Source organism: Heterodontus francisci, chromosome 35, assembly GCF_036365525.1.
Source record: "Heterodontus francisci isolate sHetFra1 chromosome 35, sHetFra1.hap1, whole genome shotgun sequence".
Taxonomy (NCBI): Eukaryota; Metazoa; Chordata; class Chondrichthyes; order Heterodontiformes; family Heterodontidae; genus Heterodontus; species Heterodontus francisci.
In genome coordinates, this window is record NC_090405.1 from 56,435,618 (window position 1) to 56,453,901 (window position 18,284).

The 18,284-nt window shown below is 47.2% G+C and overlaps 1 protein-coding gene across 1 annotated transcript in view; it reads left to right on the plus strand.

The window, feature by feature from the left end:
• Positions 1-18,284, plus strand: part of LOC137350550 (transient receptor potential cation channel subfamily M member 1-like) — a 76,178-nt gene that overhangs the window by 19,364 nt on the left and 38,530 nt on the right. Inside the window, exons 5-10 of the mRNA XM_068015209.1 lie at positions 945-1,119; positions 1,926-2,049; positions 15,341-15,413; positions 16,152-16,252; positions 17,934-18,080; positions 18,172-18,276. Of these exons, the coding sequence (XP_067871310.1) occupies positions 945-1,119; positions 1,926-2,049; positions 15,341-15,413; positions 16,152-16,252; positions 17,934-18,080; positions 18,172-18,276 (725 nt within the window). The remainder of the gene's footprint in view (positions 1-944; positions 1,120-1,925; positions 2,050-15,340; positions 15,414-16,151; positions 16,253-17,933; positions 18,081-18,171; positions 18,277-18,284) is intronic.

Sequence of the window (18,284 nt, forward strand, 5' to 3'; positions counted from 1 at the left end):
CCACCGGTACGCTTGAGGCCTTCCGCGACCGGTGGGCACCGCAAGGACTGGAGTGCATCGTTGACGCCGAGAATGGCATTTTAATTTGAGTTTTTTGTTTATTTATCTGGTTTTAATAAAGTTATTTTAAAACTGTAAATATGTACATAAAGGGGGCCTGAGGTATAAAGGCCCCCTCGATGTGAAAAATATAAAAGGGGGCCTGAGGAATAAAGGCCCCCTCGATGTGAAAAATATAAAAGGGGCCTGAGGAATAAAGGCCCCCTCGATGTGAAAAATATAAAAGGGGGCCTGAGGAATAAAGGCCCCCTCGATGTGAAAAATATAAAAGGGGCCTGAGGAATAAAGGCCCCCTCGATGTGAAAAATATAAAAGGGGCCTGGGGTATAAAGGCCCCCTCGATGTGAAAAATATAAAAGGGGCCTGGGGTATAAAGGCCCCCTCGATGTGAAAAATATAAAAGGGGTTTGGGGTATAAAGGCCCCCTCGATGTGAAAAATATAAAAGGGGTTTGGGGTATAAAGGCCACCTTATAGAGAAAAAAAAACGGGGGTTAGATACAGAGTAAAAATCCCTCTACGCTGTCCCTATCAATATGCCTCAGGTCCAAGTTCAGGAGCTTTCCTGCAACTGTACCAAGTTCCTTGTGGCCTGTTGCCCGAGATGAACTTTGGGATTAGAACAGTTTGCCCCATAGACCCAGTCCTGTCAGGGACATGATAAGTCTCGAGCTCCAGTACTCCTACATTCAGCAGAGGCTTTCATGGCATTGGGCTGGGCTAAGTTTTGAGCCAGGGTGAATGGTTGGGCAGTCAGTATGTGACCTCTCTCACTGCCAGACCCGTATATTGTTGTTTCTATACTTACTGGCTTGAATTTTCTAAATGATGTTGTATTTTTGGTTTGAGATTTCCTGGCTTTCTGTCTCACCGTTTTGTGTCTAGGGCTTGGCCAGGGAGTGCCAGTGGTTTGTTTGATCGTGGAAGGTGGTCCCAATGTGATATCGATTGTTCTGGAAAGTCTCCGCGAGGACCCTCCTGTGCCAGTGGTGGTCTGTGACGGCAGCGGGAGAGCTTCTGACATCCTAGCATTCGCGCACAAGTACTCAGCAGAAGGAGGGTATGGCTTTAAATCACTCACTGCCCCACAGTGTCCCCAGGACATCCCAGTACCATCCAACCCACCTTAACAGACTGTATGTCACCCTAACAACATAGGGGTGTAGGGCATTTTAGCATCTGATGGACTCAAAGTTGCTTATTTGTTCACAGCTGACCTAACCTACATTTTGAACTGAATTTGGGGGAAAAATATGAATCCTCAAATCAGAGGCCCCCTCCTGCAGCACAGCTCCTCTCCCCCACCTTACAGCAATACTTGAACTCATCCAAAGCTCTCCTATCCCTATCCTAACTCACTCTAAGTCCTGTCCACCCATCACCCCTGTGCTCGCTGACTTACATTATCTCCCAATCTGGCAAAATCTCAATTTTAAAATCCTCATCCTTGTTTTCAAGTCCTCATGGCCTCAACAATCCCTGTCTCTGTATTCTCCTCTGGCCCTACAACCTTCTGAGGTCTCTCTGCCCCTCCAGTTCTGGCCTCAAGCATCCCCAATTTTAATCCACCATTGACAGCTGTGCCCTCTGCTTCCTTGGCCCTCGTTTCTGGAACTCCGTCCTTGAATCACTTTACCCCTCTCTCCTCCTTTAAGTTACTCCTTAAAACCTACCTCTTTGACTGAGCTTTTGGTCACCTGTTCTACTATCTCCTGATGTGGCTCAGGGTCAAATTTTGTTTGATAACACTCCTGCGAAGTGCCTTAGGATGTTTTTACAATGTTAAAGGCGCTATATAGATGCATGTTTTTGTTTCTACACAAGGGACTCACTCACAGGTCCAGTATTTCCACTTGCTCTATGCAGGATAATCAGTGAATCAGTGCGAGATCAGCTCATGGTCACAGTACAGAAAACCTTCAACTACAGTCGACAACAGTCTCAGCAACTGTTTGTCAGCATCATGGAGTGTATGAAGAAGAAAGAGTTAGTAAGTGTCAACATGGAAACCATTGTCATCAAGACATTTCACCACATTTATTCTCCACATGTTGATTTTCAATTTATTTTCTATTTAGTTTTCATTGTTCTGAAATTGGTCATAAACGAGTTTGACAGTTGGGCCGTTGGGCATGTGTGCAAAGGCTGAGACATTGAACCTGTGTAAGGGCTGGTCCATTGAGCGTGTGCAAAGGCTGGTCCATTGAGCGTGTGCAAAGGCTTGTCCATTGAGCATGTGTAAGGGCTGGCCCATTGAGCGTGTGTAAGGGCTGGCCCATTGAGCGTGTGCAAAGGCTGGTCCATTGAGCATGTGTAAGGGCTGGCCCATTGAGCGTGTGTAAAGGCTGGTCCATTGAGCGTGTGCAAAGGCTGGTCCATTGAGCATGTGTAAGGGCTGGTCCATTGAACGTGTGTAAAGACTGAGACATTGAACCTGTGTAAGGGCTGGTCCATTGAGCGTGTGCAAAGGCTGGTCCATTGAGCATGTGCAAAGGCTGGTCCATTGAGCGTGTGCAAGGGCTGGTCCATTGAGCGTGTGCAAAGGCTGGTCCATTGAGCATGTGTAAGGGCTGGCCCATTGAGCGTGTGTAAAGGCTGGTCCATTGAGCGTGTGCAAAGGCTGGTCCATTGAGCATGTGTAAGGGCTGGCCCATTGAGCATGTGCAAAGGCTGGTCCATTGAGCGTCTGTAAGGGCTGGTCCATTGAACGTATGTAAAGGCTGCTCCATTGAGCATGTGCAAAGGCTGGTCCATTGAGCGTGTATAAGGGCAGGTCCGTTGAGCGTGTGCAAAGGCTGGTCCATTGAGCGTGTGCAAGGGCTGGTCCATTGAGCATGTGCAAAGGCTGTTCCATTGAGCGTGTGTAAAGGCTGGTCCATTGAGCGTGTGCAAAGGCTGGTCCATTGAGCGTGTGCAAAGGCTGGTCCATTGAACGTGTGCAAAGGCTGGTCCATTGAACGTGTGCAAAGGCTGGTCCATTGAGCATGTGCAAAGGCTGGTCCATTGAGCATGTGCAAAGGCTGGTCCATTGAGCGTGTGCAAAGGCTGGTCCATTGAACGTGTGTAAGGGCAGGTCCGTTGAGCATGTGCAAAGGCTGGGCCATTGAGTGTGTGTAAAGGCTCGGCCATTGAGCCCGTGTGTAAAGGCTGGGCCGTTAAGTATGTGTAAAGGCTGGGCCGTTGAGCATGTGTAAAGGCTGGGCCATTGAGCATGTGTAAAGGCTGGTCCATTGAGCGTGTGCAAAGGCTGGTCCATTGAACGTGTGCAAAGGCTGGTCCATTGAACGTGTGTAAAGGCTGGTCCATTGAGCATGTGCAAAGGGTGGTCCATTGAGCGTGTATAAGGGCAGGTCCGTTGAGCGTGTGCAAAGGCTGGGCCATTGGGCGTGTATAAGGGCAGGTCCGTTGAGCGTGTGCAAAGGCTGTTCCATTGAGCATGTGCAAAGGCTGGTCCATTGAGCGTGTATAAGGGCAGGTCCGTTGAGCGTGTGCAAAGGCTGGTCCATTGAGTGTGTGTAAGGGCTGGTCCATTGAACGTGTGCAAAGGCTGGTCCATTGAGCGTGTATAAGGGCAGGTCCGTTGAGCGTGTGCAAAGGCTGGTCCATTGAACGTGTGTAAGGGCAGGTCCGTTGAGCATGTGCAAAGGCTGGGCCATTGAGCGTGTGTAAAGGCTGGGCCGTTAAGTATGTGTAAAGGCTGGGCCGTTGAGCATGTGTAAAGGCTGGGCCATTGAGCATGTGTAAGGGCAGGTCCATTGAGCGTGTGGAAAGGCTGGGCCGTTGAACATGTGTGCAAAGGCTGGGCCATTGAGCCCGTGTGGAAAGGCTGGGCTGTTGAGCATGTGTGTAAAGGTTGGGACATTGAGCGCGTGCGTTAAGGTTGGGCCACTGAGCGTGTGTAAAAGTTGGGATGTTGAGCGCGTGGGTAAAGGTTGGGACATTGAGCGCATGTGTATAGGCTGGGCCGTTGAACATGTGTAAAGGCTGGGCCGTTGAGCGCGTGTGTAAAGGTTGGGATATTGAGCGCGTGTGTAAAGGTTGGGACATTGAGCGCGTGTGTAAAGGCTTGGCCACTGAGCGTGTGTAAAGGCTGGGCCACTGAGCGTGTGTAAAGGTTGGGACATTGAGCGCGTGTGTAAAGGCTTGGCCACTGAGCGTGTGTAAAGGTTGGGACATTGAGCGCGTGTGTAAAGGCTGGGCCACTGAGCGTGTGTAAAGGTTGGGACATTGAGCATGTGCAAAGGCTGGGCCGCTGAGCGTGTGTAAAGGCTGGGCCACTGAGCGTGTGTAAAGGCTGGGCCACTGAGCGTGTGTAAAGGTTGGGACATTGAGCGTGTGTAAAGGTTGGGCCACTGAGCGTGTGTAAAGGTTGGGACATTGAGCGCGTGTGTAATGGCTGGGCCACTGAGCGTGTGTAAAGGCTGGGCCACTGAGCGTGTGTAAAGGCTGGGCCACTGAGCATGTGCAAAGGCTGGGCCACTGAGCGTGTGTAAAGGTTGGGACATTGAGCATGTGTGTAATGGCTGGGCCACTGAGCGTGTGTAAAGGTTGGGACATTGAGCGCGTGTGTAAAGGCTGGGCCACTGAGCGTGTGTAAAGGTTGGGACATTGAGCATGTGCAAAGGCTGGGCCACTGAGCGTGTGTAAAGGCTGGGCCACTGAGCGTGTGTAAAGGCTGGGCCACTGAGCGTGTGTAAAGGTTGGGACATTGAGCGTGTGTAAAGGTTGGGCCACTGAGCGTGTGTAAAGGTTGGGACACTGAGCGCGTGTAATGGCTGGGCCACTGAGCGTGTGTAAAGGCTGGGCCACTGAGCGTGTGTAAAGGCTGGGCCACTGAGCATGTGCAAAGGCTGGGCCACTGAGCGTGTGTAAAGGTTGGGACATTGAGCATGTGTGTAATGGCTGGGCCACTGAGCGTGTGTAAAGGCTGGGCCACTGAGCGTGTGTTAAGGCTGGGCCACTGAGCATGTGCAAAGGCTGGGCCACTGAGCGTGTGTAAAGGTTGGGACATTGAGCGCATGTGTAATGGCTGAGCCACTGAGCGTGTGTAAAGGTTGGGACATTGAGCGCATGTGTAATGGCTGAGCTGATCTGATTTTGATGCTTTCATTTATATTCGTGCTGTTCTCCATTCTGTTATAAACTGTGCTTGAACTGCTGAAAACTCTCTCTAGTCTTGGCCCCAGATTAATCTCTGACCTCAGCCGAGCAATGCTATAATCAACTTCAACCTACAATCAAGCTCATCACTACCTTCTCAATGGCAATTAAGTATGGTCAATAAATGCTGGCCTAGCCAGCAATGCCCACATCCCACTAACACATAAAAAAAAACCTTAGTACCCTCAGAATTGGGTAAGCTGACACATGGGTGAGGTACTTGAGGGACGTTCGTGTCCAGGGAACCTGTTCCGCAGTATGAGACTTTGGGGGAGGAAATTCAAAATAGAAAAGATGTCTATTAGCATTGTATCCTTACGGTGTAAGTGACAACACACCACCCGATCCCTCCATTGGTGATGAATTAATGGCCCATTCCCGACGGTTAGTATTAACTCATTGGCCTATCCCTTGGGATTAATATTAACGCACTGGCCTATCCCTTGGGGTTTATCTTAACTCATTGGCCTATCCCCTGGGGTTAGTATTAACTCACTGGCCTATCCCTTGGGGTTAGTATTAACCCATTGGCCTATCCCTTGGTGTTTGTCTTAACTCATTGGCCTATCCCTTGGGGTTTATGTTAACTCACTTGCCTATCCCTTGGGTTAGTATTAACTCACTAGCCTATCCCTTGGGGTTAGTATTAACTCACTGGCCTATCCCTTGGGGTTAGTATTCGCTCACTGCCCTATCCCTTGGGGTTTATCTTAACTTACTGGCCTATCGCTTGGGGTTTATGTTAACTCACTGGCCAATCCCTTGGCGTTTATGTTAACTCATTGGCCTATCCCTTTGGGTTTATGTTAACTCACTGGCCTATCCCTTAGGGTTAGTATTAACTCATTTGCATATCCCTTGGGTTAGTATTAACTCATTGGCCGATCCCTAGGGGTTAGTATTAACTCCTTGGCCTATCACTTGGGATTTATGTTAACTCACTGGCCCATCCCTTGGGGTTTATGTTAACTCATTGGCCCATCCCTTGGGATTAATATTAACTCATTGGCCTATCCCTTGGGGTATATGTTAACTCATGGACCTATCCCTTGGGGTTTGTATTAACTCAGTGGCCTATCCCTTGGGTTTTATGTTAACCCACTGGCCTATCCCTCAGGGTTAGTATTAACTCATTGGCCCATCCCTTGGGGTTTATGTTAACTCACTGGCCTATCCCTTGGGTTTTATGTTAACTCACTGGCCTATCCCTTGGGGTTAGTATTAACTAATTGGCCTATCCCTTGGGGTTGATGTTTAACTCACTGGCCTATCCCTTGGGGCTTATGTTAACTCATTGGACTATCCCTTAAGCTTTATGTTAACTCACTGGCCTATCGCTTGGGGTTATTATTAACTCACTGGCCCATCCCTTGGGGCTTATGTTAACTCATTGGCCTATCCCTTGCACTTTATGTTAACTCACTGGCCTATCCCTTGGGGTTAGTATTAACTCACTGTCCTATCCCTTGGAGTTAGTATTCACTGGCCTATCCCTTGGGGTTTATGTTAACTCACTGGCGAATCCCTTGGGGTTTATGTTAACTCACTGGTCGATCCCTTGGAGTTTATGTTAACTCACTGGCCAATCCCTTGGGGTTTATGTTAACTCACTGGCCAATCGCTTGGGGCTTATGTAAACTCATTGGCCTATCCCTTGGGGCTGATGTTAACCCACTGGCCTATCACTTGGGGTTTATGTCAACTCACTGGGATATCCCTTGGGGTTTATGTTAACTCACTGGCCAATCCCTTGGGGTTTATGTTAACTCACTGGCCAATCGCTTGGGGTTTATGTAAACTCATTGGACTATCCCTTGGGGCTTATGTTAACTCACTGGCCTATCCCTTGGGGTTGATGTTAACTGATTGGCCTATCCCTTGGGGTTGATGTTAACTGATTGGCCTATCCCTTGGGGTTAATAATAACTCATTGGCCCATCCCTTGGGGTTTATTTTAACACACTGGCCTATCCCTTGGGGTTTATATTAACTCACTGGCCTATCCCTTGGGGCTTATTTTAACTCACTGCCCTATCCCTTGGGGTTTATCTTAACTTACTGGCCTATCGCTTGGGGTTTATGTTAACTCACTGGCCTATCACTTGGGGTTTATGTTAACTCATTGGCCAATCCCTTGGGGATTATGTTAACTCATTGGCCTATCACTTGGGGTTTATATTAACACACTGGCCTATCCCTTGGGGTTTATATTAACTCACTGGCCTATCCCTTGGGGCTTATTTTAACTCACTGCCCTATCCCTTGGGGTTTATCTTAACTTACTGGCCTATCGCTTGGGGTTTATGTTAACTCACTGGCCTATCACTTGGGGATTATGTTAACTCATTGGCCTATCACTTGGGGTTTATATTAACTCACTGGCCTATCCCTTGGGGTTTATGTTAACTCACTGCCCTATCCCTTGGGGTTTATGTTAACTCACTGGCCTATCCCTTGGGGTTAGTATTAACTCATTGGCCTATCCTTTGGGGTTTATGTTAACTCGCTGGCCTATCCCTTGGGGTTTATGTTAACTCATTGGCCTATCCCTTGGGGTTGATGTTAACTCATTGGCCTATCCCTTGGGGTTTATGTTAACTCACTGGCCTATCCCATGGGGTTAGTATTAACTCATTGGCCTATCCCTTGGGGTTTATGTAAACTCACTGGCCTACCCCTTGGGGTTAGTATTAACTCACTGGCATTTCCCTTGGGGGATTATGTTAACTGATTGGCCTATCCCTTGGGGTTATTATTAACTCACTGGCCTATCCCTTGGGGTTTGTATTAACTCACTGGCATTTCCCTTGGGGATTATGTTAACTCATTGGCCTATCCCTTGGGGGTGATGTTAACTCACTGGCCTACCCCTTGGGGTTAGTATTAACTCACTGGCCTATCCCTTGGGGTTTGTATTAACTCACTGGCATTTCCCTTGGGGATTATGTTAACTCATTGGCCTATCCCTTGGGATTTGTGTTAACTCACTGGCCTACCCCTTGGGGTTAGTATTAACTCACTGGCATTTCCCTTGGGGTTTATGTTAACTCATTGGCCTATCCCTTGGGGTTGATGTTAACTCATTGGCCTATCTCTTGGGGTTAGTATTAACTCATTGGCCTATCCCTTGGTGTTTATGTTAACTCACTGGCCTACCCCTTGGGGTTAGTATTAACTCACTGGCACTTCCCTTGGGGTTTATGTTAACTCATTGGCCTATCCCTTGGGGTTGATGTTAACTCATTGGCCTATCTCTTGGGGTTAGTATTAACTCACTGGCATTTCCCTTGGTGTTAGTATTAACTCACTGGCATTTCCCTTGGGGTTTATGTTAACTCATTGGCCTATCCCTTGGGGTTTATGTTAACTCATTGGCCTATCCCTTGGGGTTTATGTTAACTCACTGGCCTATCCGTTGGGGTTAGTATTAACTCACTGGCCTATCCGTTGGGGTTTATTTTAACTCACTGGCCTATCCCTTGGGGTTTATGTTAACTCATTGGCCTACCCCTTGGGGTTAGTATTAACTCACTGGCATTTCCCTTGGGGTTTATGTTAACTCATTGGCCTATCCCTTGGGGTTTATGTTAACTCATTGGCCTATCCCTTGGGGTTTATGTTAACTCACTGGCCTATCCGTTGGGGTTAGTATTAACTCACTGGCCTATCCCTTGGTGTTTGTCTTAACTCATTGGCCAATCCGTTGGGGTTTATGTTAACTCACTTGCCTATCCCTTGGGGTTAGTATTAACTCACTGGCATTTCCCTTGGGGTTTATGTTAACTCACTTGCCTATCCCTTGGGGTTAGTATTAACTCATTGGCCTATCCCTTGGGGTTTATGTTAACTCACTTGCCTATCCCTTGTGGTTAGTATTAACTCACTGGCATTTCCCTTGGGGTTTATGTTAACTCATTGGCCTATCCCTTGGGGTTTATGTTAACTCATTGGCCTATCCCTTGGGGTTTCTGCTAACTCACTGGCCTCTCGATTGGGGTTAGTATTAACTCACTGACCTATCCCTTGGGGTTTATCTAATCTCATTGGCCTATCCCCTGGGGTTGGTATTAACTCACTGGCCTATCCCTTGGGGTTAGTATTAACTCATTGGCCTATCCCTTGGGGTTTATGTTAACTCACTTGCCTATCCCTTGGGTTAGTATTAACACACTAGCCTATCCCTTGGGGATTAGTATTAACTCACTGGCCTATCCCTTGGGGTTAGTATTCGCTCACTGCCCTATCCCTTGGGGTTTATCTTAACTTACTGTTCAACCTTGCCCGTCTAAGAGCGAAGTCCAAAGTACGGAAAGTCCTCATCAGAGAACTCCTCTTTGCTGACGATGCTGCTTTAACATCTCACACTGAAGAATGCCTGCAGAGTCTCATCGACAGGTTTGCGTCTGCCTGCAATGAATTTGGCCTAACCATCAGCCTCAAGAAAACGAACATCATGGGGCAGGATGTCAGAAATGCTCCATCCATCAATATTGGCGACCACGCTCTGGAAGTGGTTCAAGAGTTCACCTACCTAGGCTCAACTATCACCAGTAACCTGTCTCTAGATGCAGAAATCAACAAGCGCATGGGTAAGGCTTCCACTGCTATGTCCAGACTGGCCAAGAGAGTGTGGGAAAATGGCGCACTGACACGGAACACAAAAGTCCGAGTGTATCAGGCCTGTGTCCTCAGTACCTTGCTCTACGGCAGCGAGGCCTGGACAACGTATGCCAGCCAAGAGCGACGTCTCAATTCATTCCATCTTCGCTGCCTTCGGAGAATAATTGGCATCAGGTGGCAGGACTATATCTCCAACACAGAAGTCCTTGAAGCGGCCAACACCCCCAGCTTATACACACTACTGAGTCAGCGGCGCTTGAGATGGCTTGGCCATGTGAGCCGCATGGAAGATGGCAGGATCCCCAAAGACACATTGTACAGCGAGCTCGCCACTGGTATCAGACCCACCGGCCGTCCATGTCTCCGTTATAAAGACGTCTGCAAACGCGACATGAAATCGTGTGACATTGATCACAAGTCGTGGGAGTCAGTTGCCAGCATTCGCCAGAGCTGGCGGGCAGCCATAAAGACAGGGCTAAATTGTGGCGAGTCGAAGAGACTTAGTAGTTGGCAGGAAAAAAGACAGAGGCGCAAGGGGAGAGCCAACTGTGCAACAGCCCCAACAAACAAATTTCTCTGCAGCACCTGTGGAAGAGCCTGTCACTCCAGAATTGGCCTTTATAGCCACTCCAGGCGCTGCTTCACAAACCACTGACCACCTCCAGGCGCGTATCCATTGTCTCTCGAGATAAGGAGGCCCAAAGAAACTGGCCTATCGCTTGGGGTTTATGTTAACTCAGTGGCCTGTCGCTTGGCGTTTATGTTAACCCATTGGCCTATCCCTTTGGGTTTATGTTAACTCACTGGCCTATCCCTTAGGGTTAGTATTAACTCATTTGCTCATCCCTTGGGTTAGGATTAACTCATTGGCCGATCCCTAGGGGTTAGTATTAACTCCTTGGCCTATCCCTTGGGATTTATGTTAACTCACTGGCCCATCCCTTGGGGTTTATGTTAACTCATTGGCCCATCCCTTGGGATTAATATTAACTCATTGGCCTATCCCTTGGGGTATATGTTAACTCACGGACCTATCCCTTGGGGTTTGTATTAACTCAGTGGCCTATCCCTTGGGTTTTATGTTAACCCACTGGCCTATCCCTCAGGGTTAGTATTAACTCATTGGCCCATCCCTTGGGGTTTATGTTAACTCACTGGCCTATCCCTTGGGTTTTATGTTAACTCACTGGCCTATCCCTTGGGGTTAGTATTAACTAATTGGCCTATCCCTTGGGGTTGATGTTAACTCACTGGCCTATCCCTTGGGGTTATTACTAACTCACTGGCCTATCCCTTGGGGCTTATGTTAACTCATTGGACTATCCCTTAAGCTTTATGTTAACTCACTGGCCTATCGCTTGGGGTTATTATTAACTCACTGGCCTATCCCTTGGGGTTTATGTTAACTCATTGGCCTATCCCTTGCACTTTATGTTAACTCACTGGCCTATCCCTTGGGGTTTATGTTAACTCATTGGCCTATCCCTTGGGGTTTATGTTAACTCACTGGCCTATCCCTTGGGGTTGTATTAACTCATTGGCCTATGCCTTGGGGTTTATGTTAACTCACTGGCCTATCCCTTGGGTTTTATGTTAACTCACTGGCCGATCCGTTGGGGTTATTATTAACTCACTGGCCTATCCCTTGGGGTTAGTATTAACTCACTGGCCTATCCCTTGGGGTTAGTATTAACTCACTGGCCTATCCCTTGGGGTTGATGTTAACTCATTGGCCTATCCCTTGGGGTTTATGTTAACTCACTGGCCTATCCCATGGGGTTAGTATTAACTCACTGGCATTTCCCTTGGGGTTTATGTTAACTCATTGGCCTATCCCTTGGGGTTTCTGCTAACTCACTGGCCTCTCCATTGGGGTTAGTATTAACTCACTGGCCTATCCCTTGGGGTTTATCTTAACTCATTGGCCTATCCCCTGGGGTTAGTATTAACTCACTGGCCTATCCCTTGGGGTTAGTATTAACCCATTGGCCTATCCCTTGGTGTTTGTCTTAACTCATTGGCCTATCCCTTGGGGTTTATGTTAACTCACTTGCCCATCCCTTGGGTTAGTATTAACTCACTTGCCCATCCCTTGGGTTAGTATTAACTCACTGGCCTATCCCTTGGGATTAGTATTCGCTCACTGCCCTATCCCTTGGGGTTTATCTTAACTTACTGGCCTATCGCTTGGGGTTTATGTTAACTCAGTGGCCTGTCGCTTGGCGTTTATGTTAACTCATTGGCCTATCCCTTTGGGTTTATGTTAACTCATTGGCCCATCCCTTGGGATTAATATTAACTCATTGGCCTATCCCTTGGGGTATATGTTAACTCACGGACCTATCCCTTGGGGTTTGTATTATCTCAGTGGCCTATCCCTTGGGTTTTATGTTAACCCACTGGCCTATCCCTTGGGGTTTATGTTAACTCACTGGCCTATCCCTTGGGGTTTAGGTTAACTCACTGGCCTATCCCTTGGGTTTTATGTTAACTCACTGGCCTATCCCTTGGGGTTAGTATTAACTAATTGGCCTATCCCTTGGGGTTGATGTTCACTCACTGGCCGATCCCTTGGGTTTTATTTTAATTCACTGGCCTATCCCTTGGGGTTTAGGTTAACTCACTGGCCTATCCCTTGGGGTTTAGGTTAACTCACTGGCCTATCCCTTGGGGTTAGTATTAACTAATTGGCCTATCCCTTGGGCTTTATGTTAACTCACTGGCCTATCCCATGGGGTTAGTATTAACTCACTGGCCTATCCCTTGGGCTTTATGTTAACTCACTGGCCTATCCCATGGGGTTAGTATTAACTCACTGGCCTATCCCTTGGGGCTTATGTTAACTCACTGGCCCACCCCTTGGGGTTAGTATTAACTCACTGGCCTATCCCTTGGGGTTTATGTTAACTCATTGGCCTATCCCTTGGGGTTAGTATTAACTAATTTGCCTATCCCTTGGGGTTAGTATTAACTCACTGGCATTTCCCTTGGGGTTTATGTTAACGCATTGGCCTATCCCTTGGGGTTTATTTTAACTCATTGGCCTATCCCATGGGGTTTATGTTAACTCACTGGCCTATCCCTTGGGGTTTATTTTAACTCATTGGCCTATCCCCTGGGGTTAGTATTAACCCATTGGCCTATCCCTTGGGGTTAGTATTAACCCATTGGCCTATCCCTTGGCGTTTATGTTAACTCACTTGCCTATCCCTTGGGTTAGTATTAACACACTAGCCTATCCCTTGGGGTTAGTATTAACTCACTGGCCTATCCCTTGGGGTTAGTATTCGCTCACTGCCCTATCCCTTGGGGTTTATGTTAACTCACTGGCCTATCCCTTGGGGTTTATGTTAACTCACTGGCCGATCCCTTGGGGTTTGTGTTAACTCATTGGCCGATCCCTTGGGGTTTATATTAACTCACTGGCCTATCCCTTGTGGTTTATGTTAACTCACTGGCCTATCCCTTGGGGTTAGTATTTCCTAATTGGCCCATCGCTTGGGGTTAGTATTAACTCATTGGCCTATCCCTTGGGATTAGTATTAACTCACTGTCCTATCCGTTCGAGTTAGTATTCACTGCCCTCTCCCTTGGGGTTTATGTTAACTCATTGACCTATCCTTTGGGGTTACTATTAACTCTCTGGCCGATCCCTTGCGGTTTATGTTAACTCACTGGCCAATCTCTTGGAGTTTATGTTAAGTCACTGGCCTACCCTTTGGGTTTTTTGTTAACTCACTGGCCTATCCCTTAGGGTTAGTATTAACTCATTTGCTCATCCCTTGGGTTAGTATTAACTCACTGGCCCATCCCTTGGGGTTAGTATTAACTCCTTGGCCTATCACTTGGGATTTATGTTAACTCATTGGCCCAACCCTTGGGATTAATATTAACTCACTGTCCTATCCCTTGGGATTTATGTTCACTCATTGGCCTATCCCTTGGGGTATATGTTAACTCACGGACCTATCACTTGGGGTTTGTATTAACTCAGTGGCCTACCCCTTGGGTTTTATGTTAACCCACTGGCCTATCTCTTAGGGTTAGTATTAACTCATTGGCCCATCCCTTGGGGTTACTATTAACTCACTGGTTTCCCCTGAGGGGTTTATGTTAACTCACTGGCCAATCCCTTGGGTTTTATGTTACCTCACTGGCCTATCCCTTGGGGTTGATGTTAACTGATTGGCCTATCCCTTGGGTTTTATGTTAACTCACTGGCCTATCCCTTGGGGTTGATGTTAACTGATTGGCCTATCCCTTGGGGTTAGTATTAACTAATTGGCCGATCCCTTGGGGTTGATGTTAACTCTCTGGCCGATCCCTTGGGTTTTATTTTAATTCACTGGCCTATCCCTTGGGGTTATTATTAACTCACTGGCCTATCCCTTGGGCTTTGTGTTAACTCATTGGACTATCCCTTGGGGTTAGTATTAACTCACTGGCCTATCCCTTGGGGTTATTATTAACTCACTGGCCTATCCCTTGGGGTTTATGTTAACTCACTGGCCTATCCCTTGGGGTTAGTATTAACTCACTGGCCTATCCCTTGGGCTTTGTGTTAACTCATTGGACTATCCCTTGGGGTTAGTATTAACTCACTGGCCTATCCCTTGGGGTTATTATTAACTCACTGGCCTATCCCTTGGGGTTTATGTTAACTCACTGGCATATCCCTTGGGGTTAGTATTAACTCACTGGCATATCCCTTGGGTTTTATGATAACTCACTGGGCTATCCCTTGGGGTTAGTATTCACTCATTAGCCCATCCCCTGGGGTTAGTATTAACTCTTTTGCCCATCCCTTGGGGTTAGTATTCACTCATTGGCCCATCCCTTTTGGTTAGTATTAACTCATTGGCCCATCCCTTGGGGTTAGTATTAACTCATTGGCCCATCCCTTGGGGTTAGTATTAAATCATTGGCCCATCGCTTGGGGTTTATGTTAACTCATTGGCCCATCCCTTGGGGTTAGTATTATCTCATTGGCCCATCGCTTGGGGTTTATGTTAACTCATTGGCCTATCCCTTGTGCTTAGTATTATCTCACTGGCCTATCCCTTGGGGTTTACGTTAACTCACTGGCCTATCCCTTGTGGTTTATGTTAACTCATTGGCCTATGCCTTGGGGTTTACTTTAACTCACTGGCCTATCCCTTGGTGTTTCTGTTAACTCATTGGCCTATCGTTTTGGTTTATGTGAACTCACTGGCCTATCCCTTGGGGTTTATGTGAACTCACTGGCCTATCCCTTGGGGTTTATTTTAACTCATTGGCATATCGATTGGGGTTTATGTTAACTCATCGGCCTTTCGTTTTGGTTTATGTGAACTCACCGGCCTATCCCTTGGGGTTTATGTTAACTCATTGGCCTATCGTTTTGGTTTATGTGAACTCACTGGCCTATCCCTTGGGGTTTATGTTAACTCATTGGCCTATCCCTCCAGGAGTGATGACATATCAGACCTTGGGGCTGATATGACTTCTTGTCTCTTCCACAGATCACAGTTTTTCGAATGGGTTCAGAGGGACAGCAGGACATTGATCTTGCTATCTTAACGGCACTGCTGAAAGGTAAGATGTCTCACCTTTTACTGTATTTACATTTCCATACTTCAATCCTCCCATTGTTACCCTCACCTGTATTAAAACAGCTTTCAACAGTATCTCCCCAAGTGAAATGCTAATTATTGGGAACTAAATCCCGAGAGGACTGGCTCAGTTATCTTTCACCTCCCACCTGTTGGAGCATAGCTACCCGACGGGACCCGACGACATGTATCGGGTTCGGGTCAGGTTGGGTCGGGCTGGGTTGGACACAGTGACAGCCAGGATGTTAAGGCAGGAAACACTCCGCACTAGTCTGCAGTGAGCGATTCCATCAAAGGTAGAGCACAACCTCTTCAGTAAAGTTGATTATATTCCGGTGGTCGGGTCGGGTGCAGGAAAAAAATGAAAGGACTTGGTCTGGGTTGGGCTCGGGTCGGAACTGGTTCTGTCGGGCTCAGGTCGGGATTAATTTGCAGACTCAAGCAGGCCTTTACCACCTGTGCTTTGTGAAGTTACTTTCAGTTTGCTTGCGATTAATTCTCTCAGTGGCTAGATTATCTCTCTTAAGAACTTGAATTTGGTGCACTGGAGTAAATGGTGAATGTGGTTGTGTGGGGAGTGCTTAATGTGCCCAGGAATGTGGGATTGGTTAAACAACAGTTATGAAAATTTTGGACAGATTCCTGATTTCTGAGCTGTTGACAGATTACTCCCCATGGGCTTTCCTGTTTTCATTCTTACCATTCCTTGCTTTCATTCCAGGTACAAATGCATCAGCTCCAGACCAGCTGAGCCTGGCAATGGCCTGGAACAGGGTGGATATTGCCCGCAATCAGATCTTTGTCTTTGGGAATCACTGGCCGGTAAAACTGCGAGGAAATCCTTTGGTCTTTTGAGATGCTTCAGGTTTTGGGGCTTTTGTGGCTTTTACAGGGAACATCACATTCACACAACTATCAGAATAATAGGACACAATTCAATGGAATATAAGGAATTTAGCCACAGTCTTACTGTCATGCTGCCTCGATGGTGGGGTGGGTGTCTGTGATTCCCCTGGGGGGGGTAGGGGGATGGAGGAGTTGTCTATCTCTCTGATTCTCTATGGGAGGTTTGGGGGTAGGATGAGGGAGAGTAAAACACAGAAATAGAAAGACTTGCATTTATATAACACCTTTCACATCCCCAGAACAGACAATGACGTACTTTTGAAGTGTTGTCATTGTTGCAATGTGGGAATTGTAGCAGCCAATTTGTGCACAGTAAGCTCCCACAGACAGCAATGTGATAATCAGCAGATAATCTGTTTTGTGATGTTGATTGAAGAATAAATATTGGCCAGGAGAACTCCCCTGTTCTAGTGCCATGGGATCGTTTACATCCAACCATGAGGGTAGACAGAGCTTTAATTTAACATCTCATCTGAACGATATATATTAATGATTTGGACTTAAATGTGGGAGGCATGATTGGGAAATTTTCCACAAGAATTGGCCATGTAATTGATAGTAAAGAGGATAGCCGTAGACTCCAGAATGATATCAATGGTTTGGTTGAGTGGGCGGAAAAGTGGCAAATGGAATTTAATCCGGAGAAGTGTGAGGTAATGCATTTGGGGAGGGCAAATAAAGCGAGGGAATACACAATAACCAGGAGGATATTGAGAGGGGTAGAGGAAGTGAGAGACCTTGGAGTGCATGTCCACAGGTCCCTCAAGGTGACAGGACAAGTAGATAGAGTGGTGAAGGCGGCATATGGACTGCTTTCCTTTATTGGCCGAGGTATAGAATACAAAAACAGGGATGTGATGCTGGAACTGTATAAAACGCTGGTTAGGTCACAGCTGGAGTATTGTGTACAGTTCTGGTCACATTATGGAAAGGATATAATTGCTCTGGAGAGAGTACAGAGAAGATTTACAAGAATGTTGTCAGGGCTTGAAAGTTGCAGCTATGAGGAAAGATTGGATTGGCTAGGGTTGTTTTCCTTTGAACAGAGGAGGCTGAGGGGTGACTTAATTGAGGTGTACAAAATTATAAAGGGCCGAGATAGAGTAAACAGGAAGGACCTGTTTCCCCTAGCGGAGAGGTCAATTACCAGGGGACGCAGATTTAAGGTGATTGGTAGAAATATTGGAGGGAACATGAGGAAAAACCTGGAGTGCTGTAACCTGCAAGGTTACGGACCGGGTGCAGGAAGGTGGGATTAGATTGGGCAGCTAGTTTTTTTTGGCCTGCACGGACACAATGGGCTGAATGGCCTCCTTCTGTGCCGTAATTTTTCTACGATTCTATGGTTCTAAAGACGGAACCTCCAGTACTGTAGCACTCCCTCAAGTATCTGGAGTGGAATGTGAACCCATGACCTTCTGAGTCTGCGATGATACTGCGACTTACTGAGTCACGCTGACACTATAGAATTAGAAAGGGAAAATTCTCCAAACACTCCTACGGGTTTAAATGAAGTGTTCATTCAACAGCAATGGTGTGTAAACTGCCTCTATTAATCCCCTCAGTGTGACCATCGCCGTCTGGTTCTGTATTTCAGCCAATGGGCAGCAGCTCTGTATCCACTCAGGAAGTGAAAAAATCTGTAAAACTGCGGACGACTAAAGTAAAGAGCAAAGGGAAGAGAAGAGGGAAGGATGAGGTGAAGGAGGAAAGTGACCCACGGAAACTGGAACTGCTGAACTGGGTGCGAATCAGGTTGTTGTAGCATTGCTGCCTTACTGCTGACTGTGTGGTGCTGTAGCCTGTGTGTTGATTGGCTTGTGCTGGTGCTGCAGGTCAACTCGTTGGAACAGGCCATGATAGATGCACTGGTTCTGGACCGGGTCGACTTTGTGAAGCTGCTTATTGAGAATGGAGTAAATATTCACAACTTCCTAACCATCCCTCG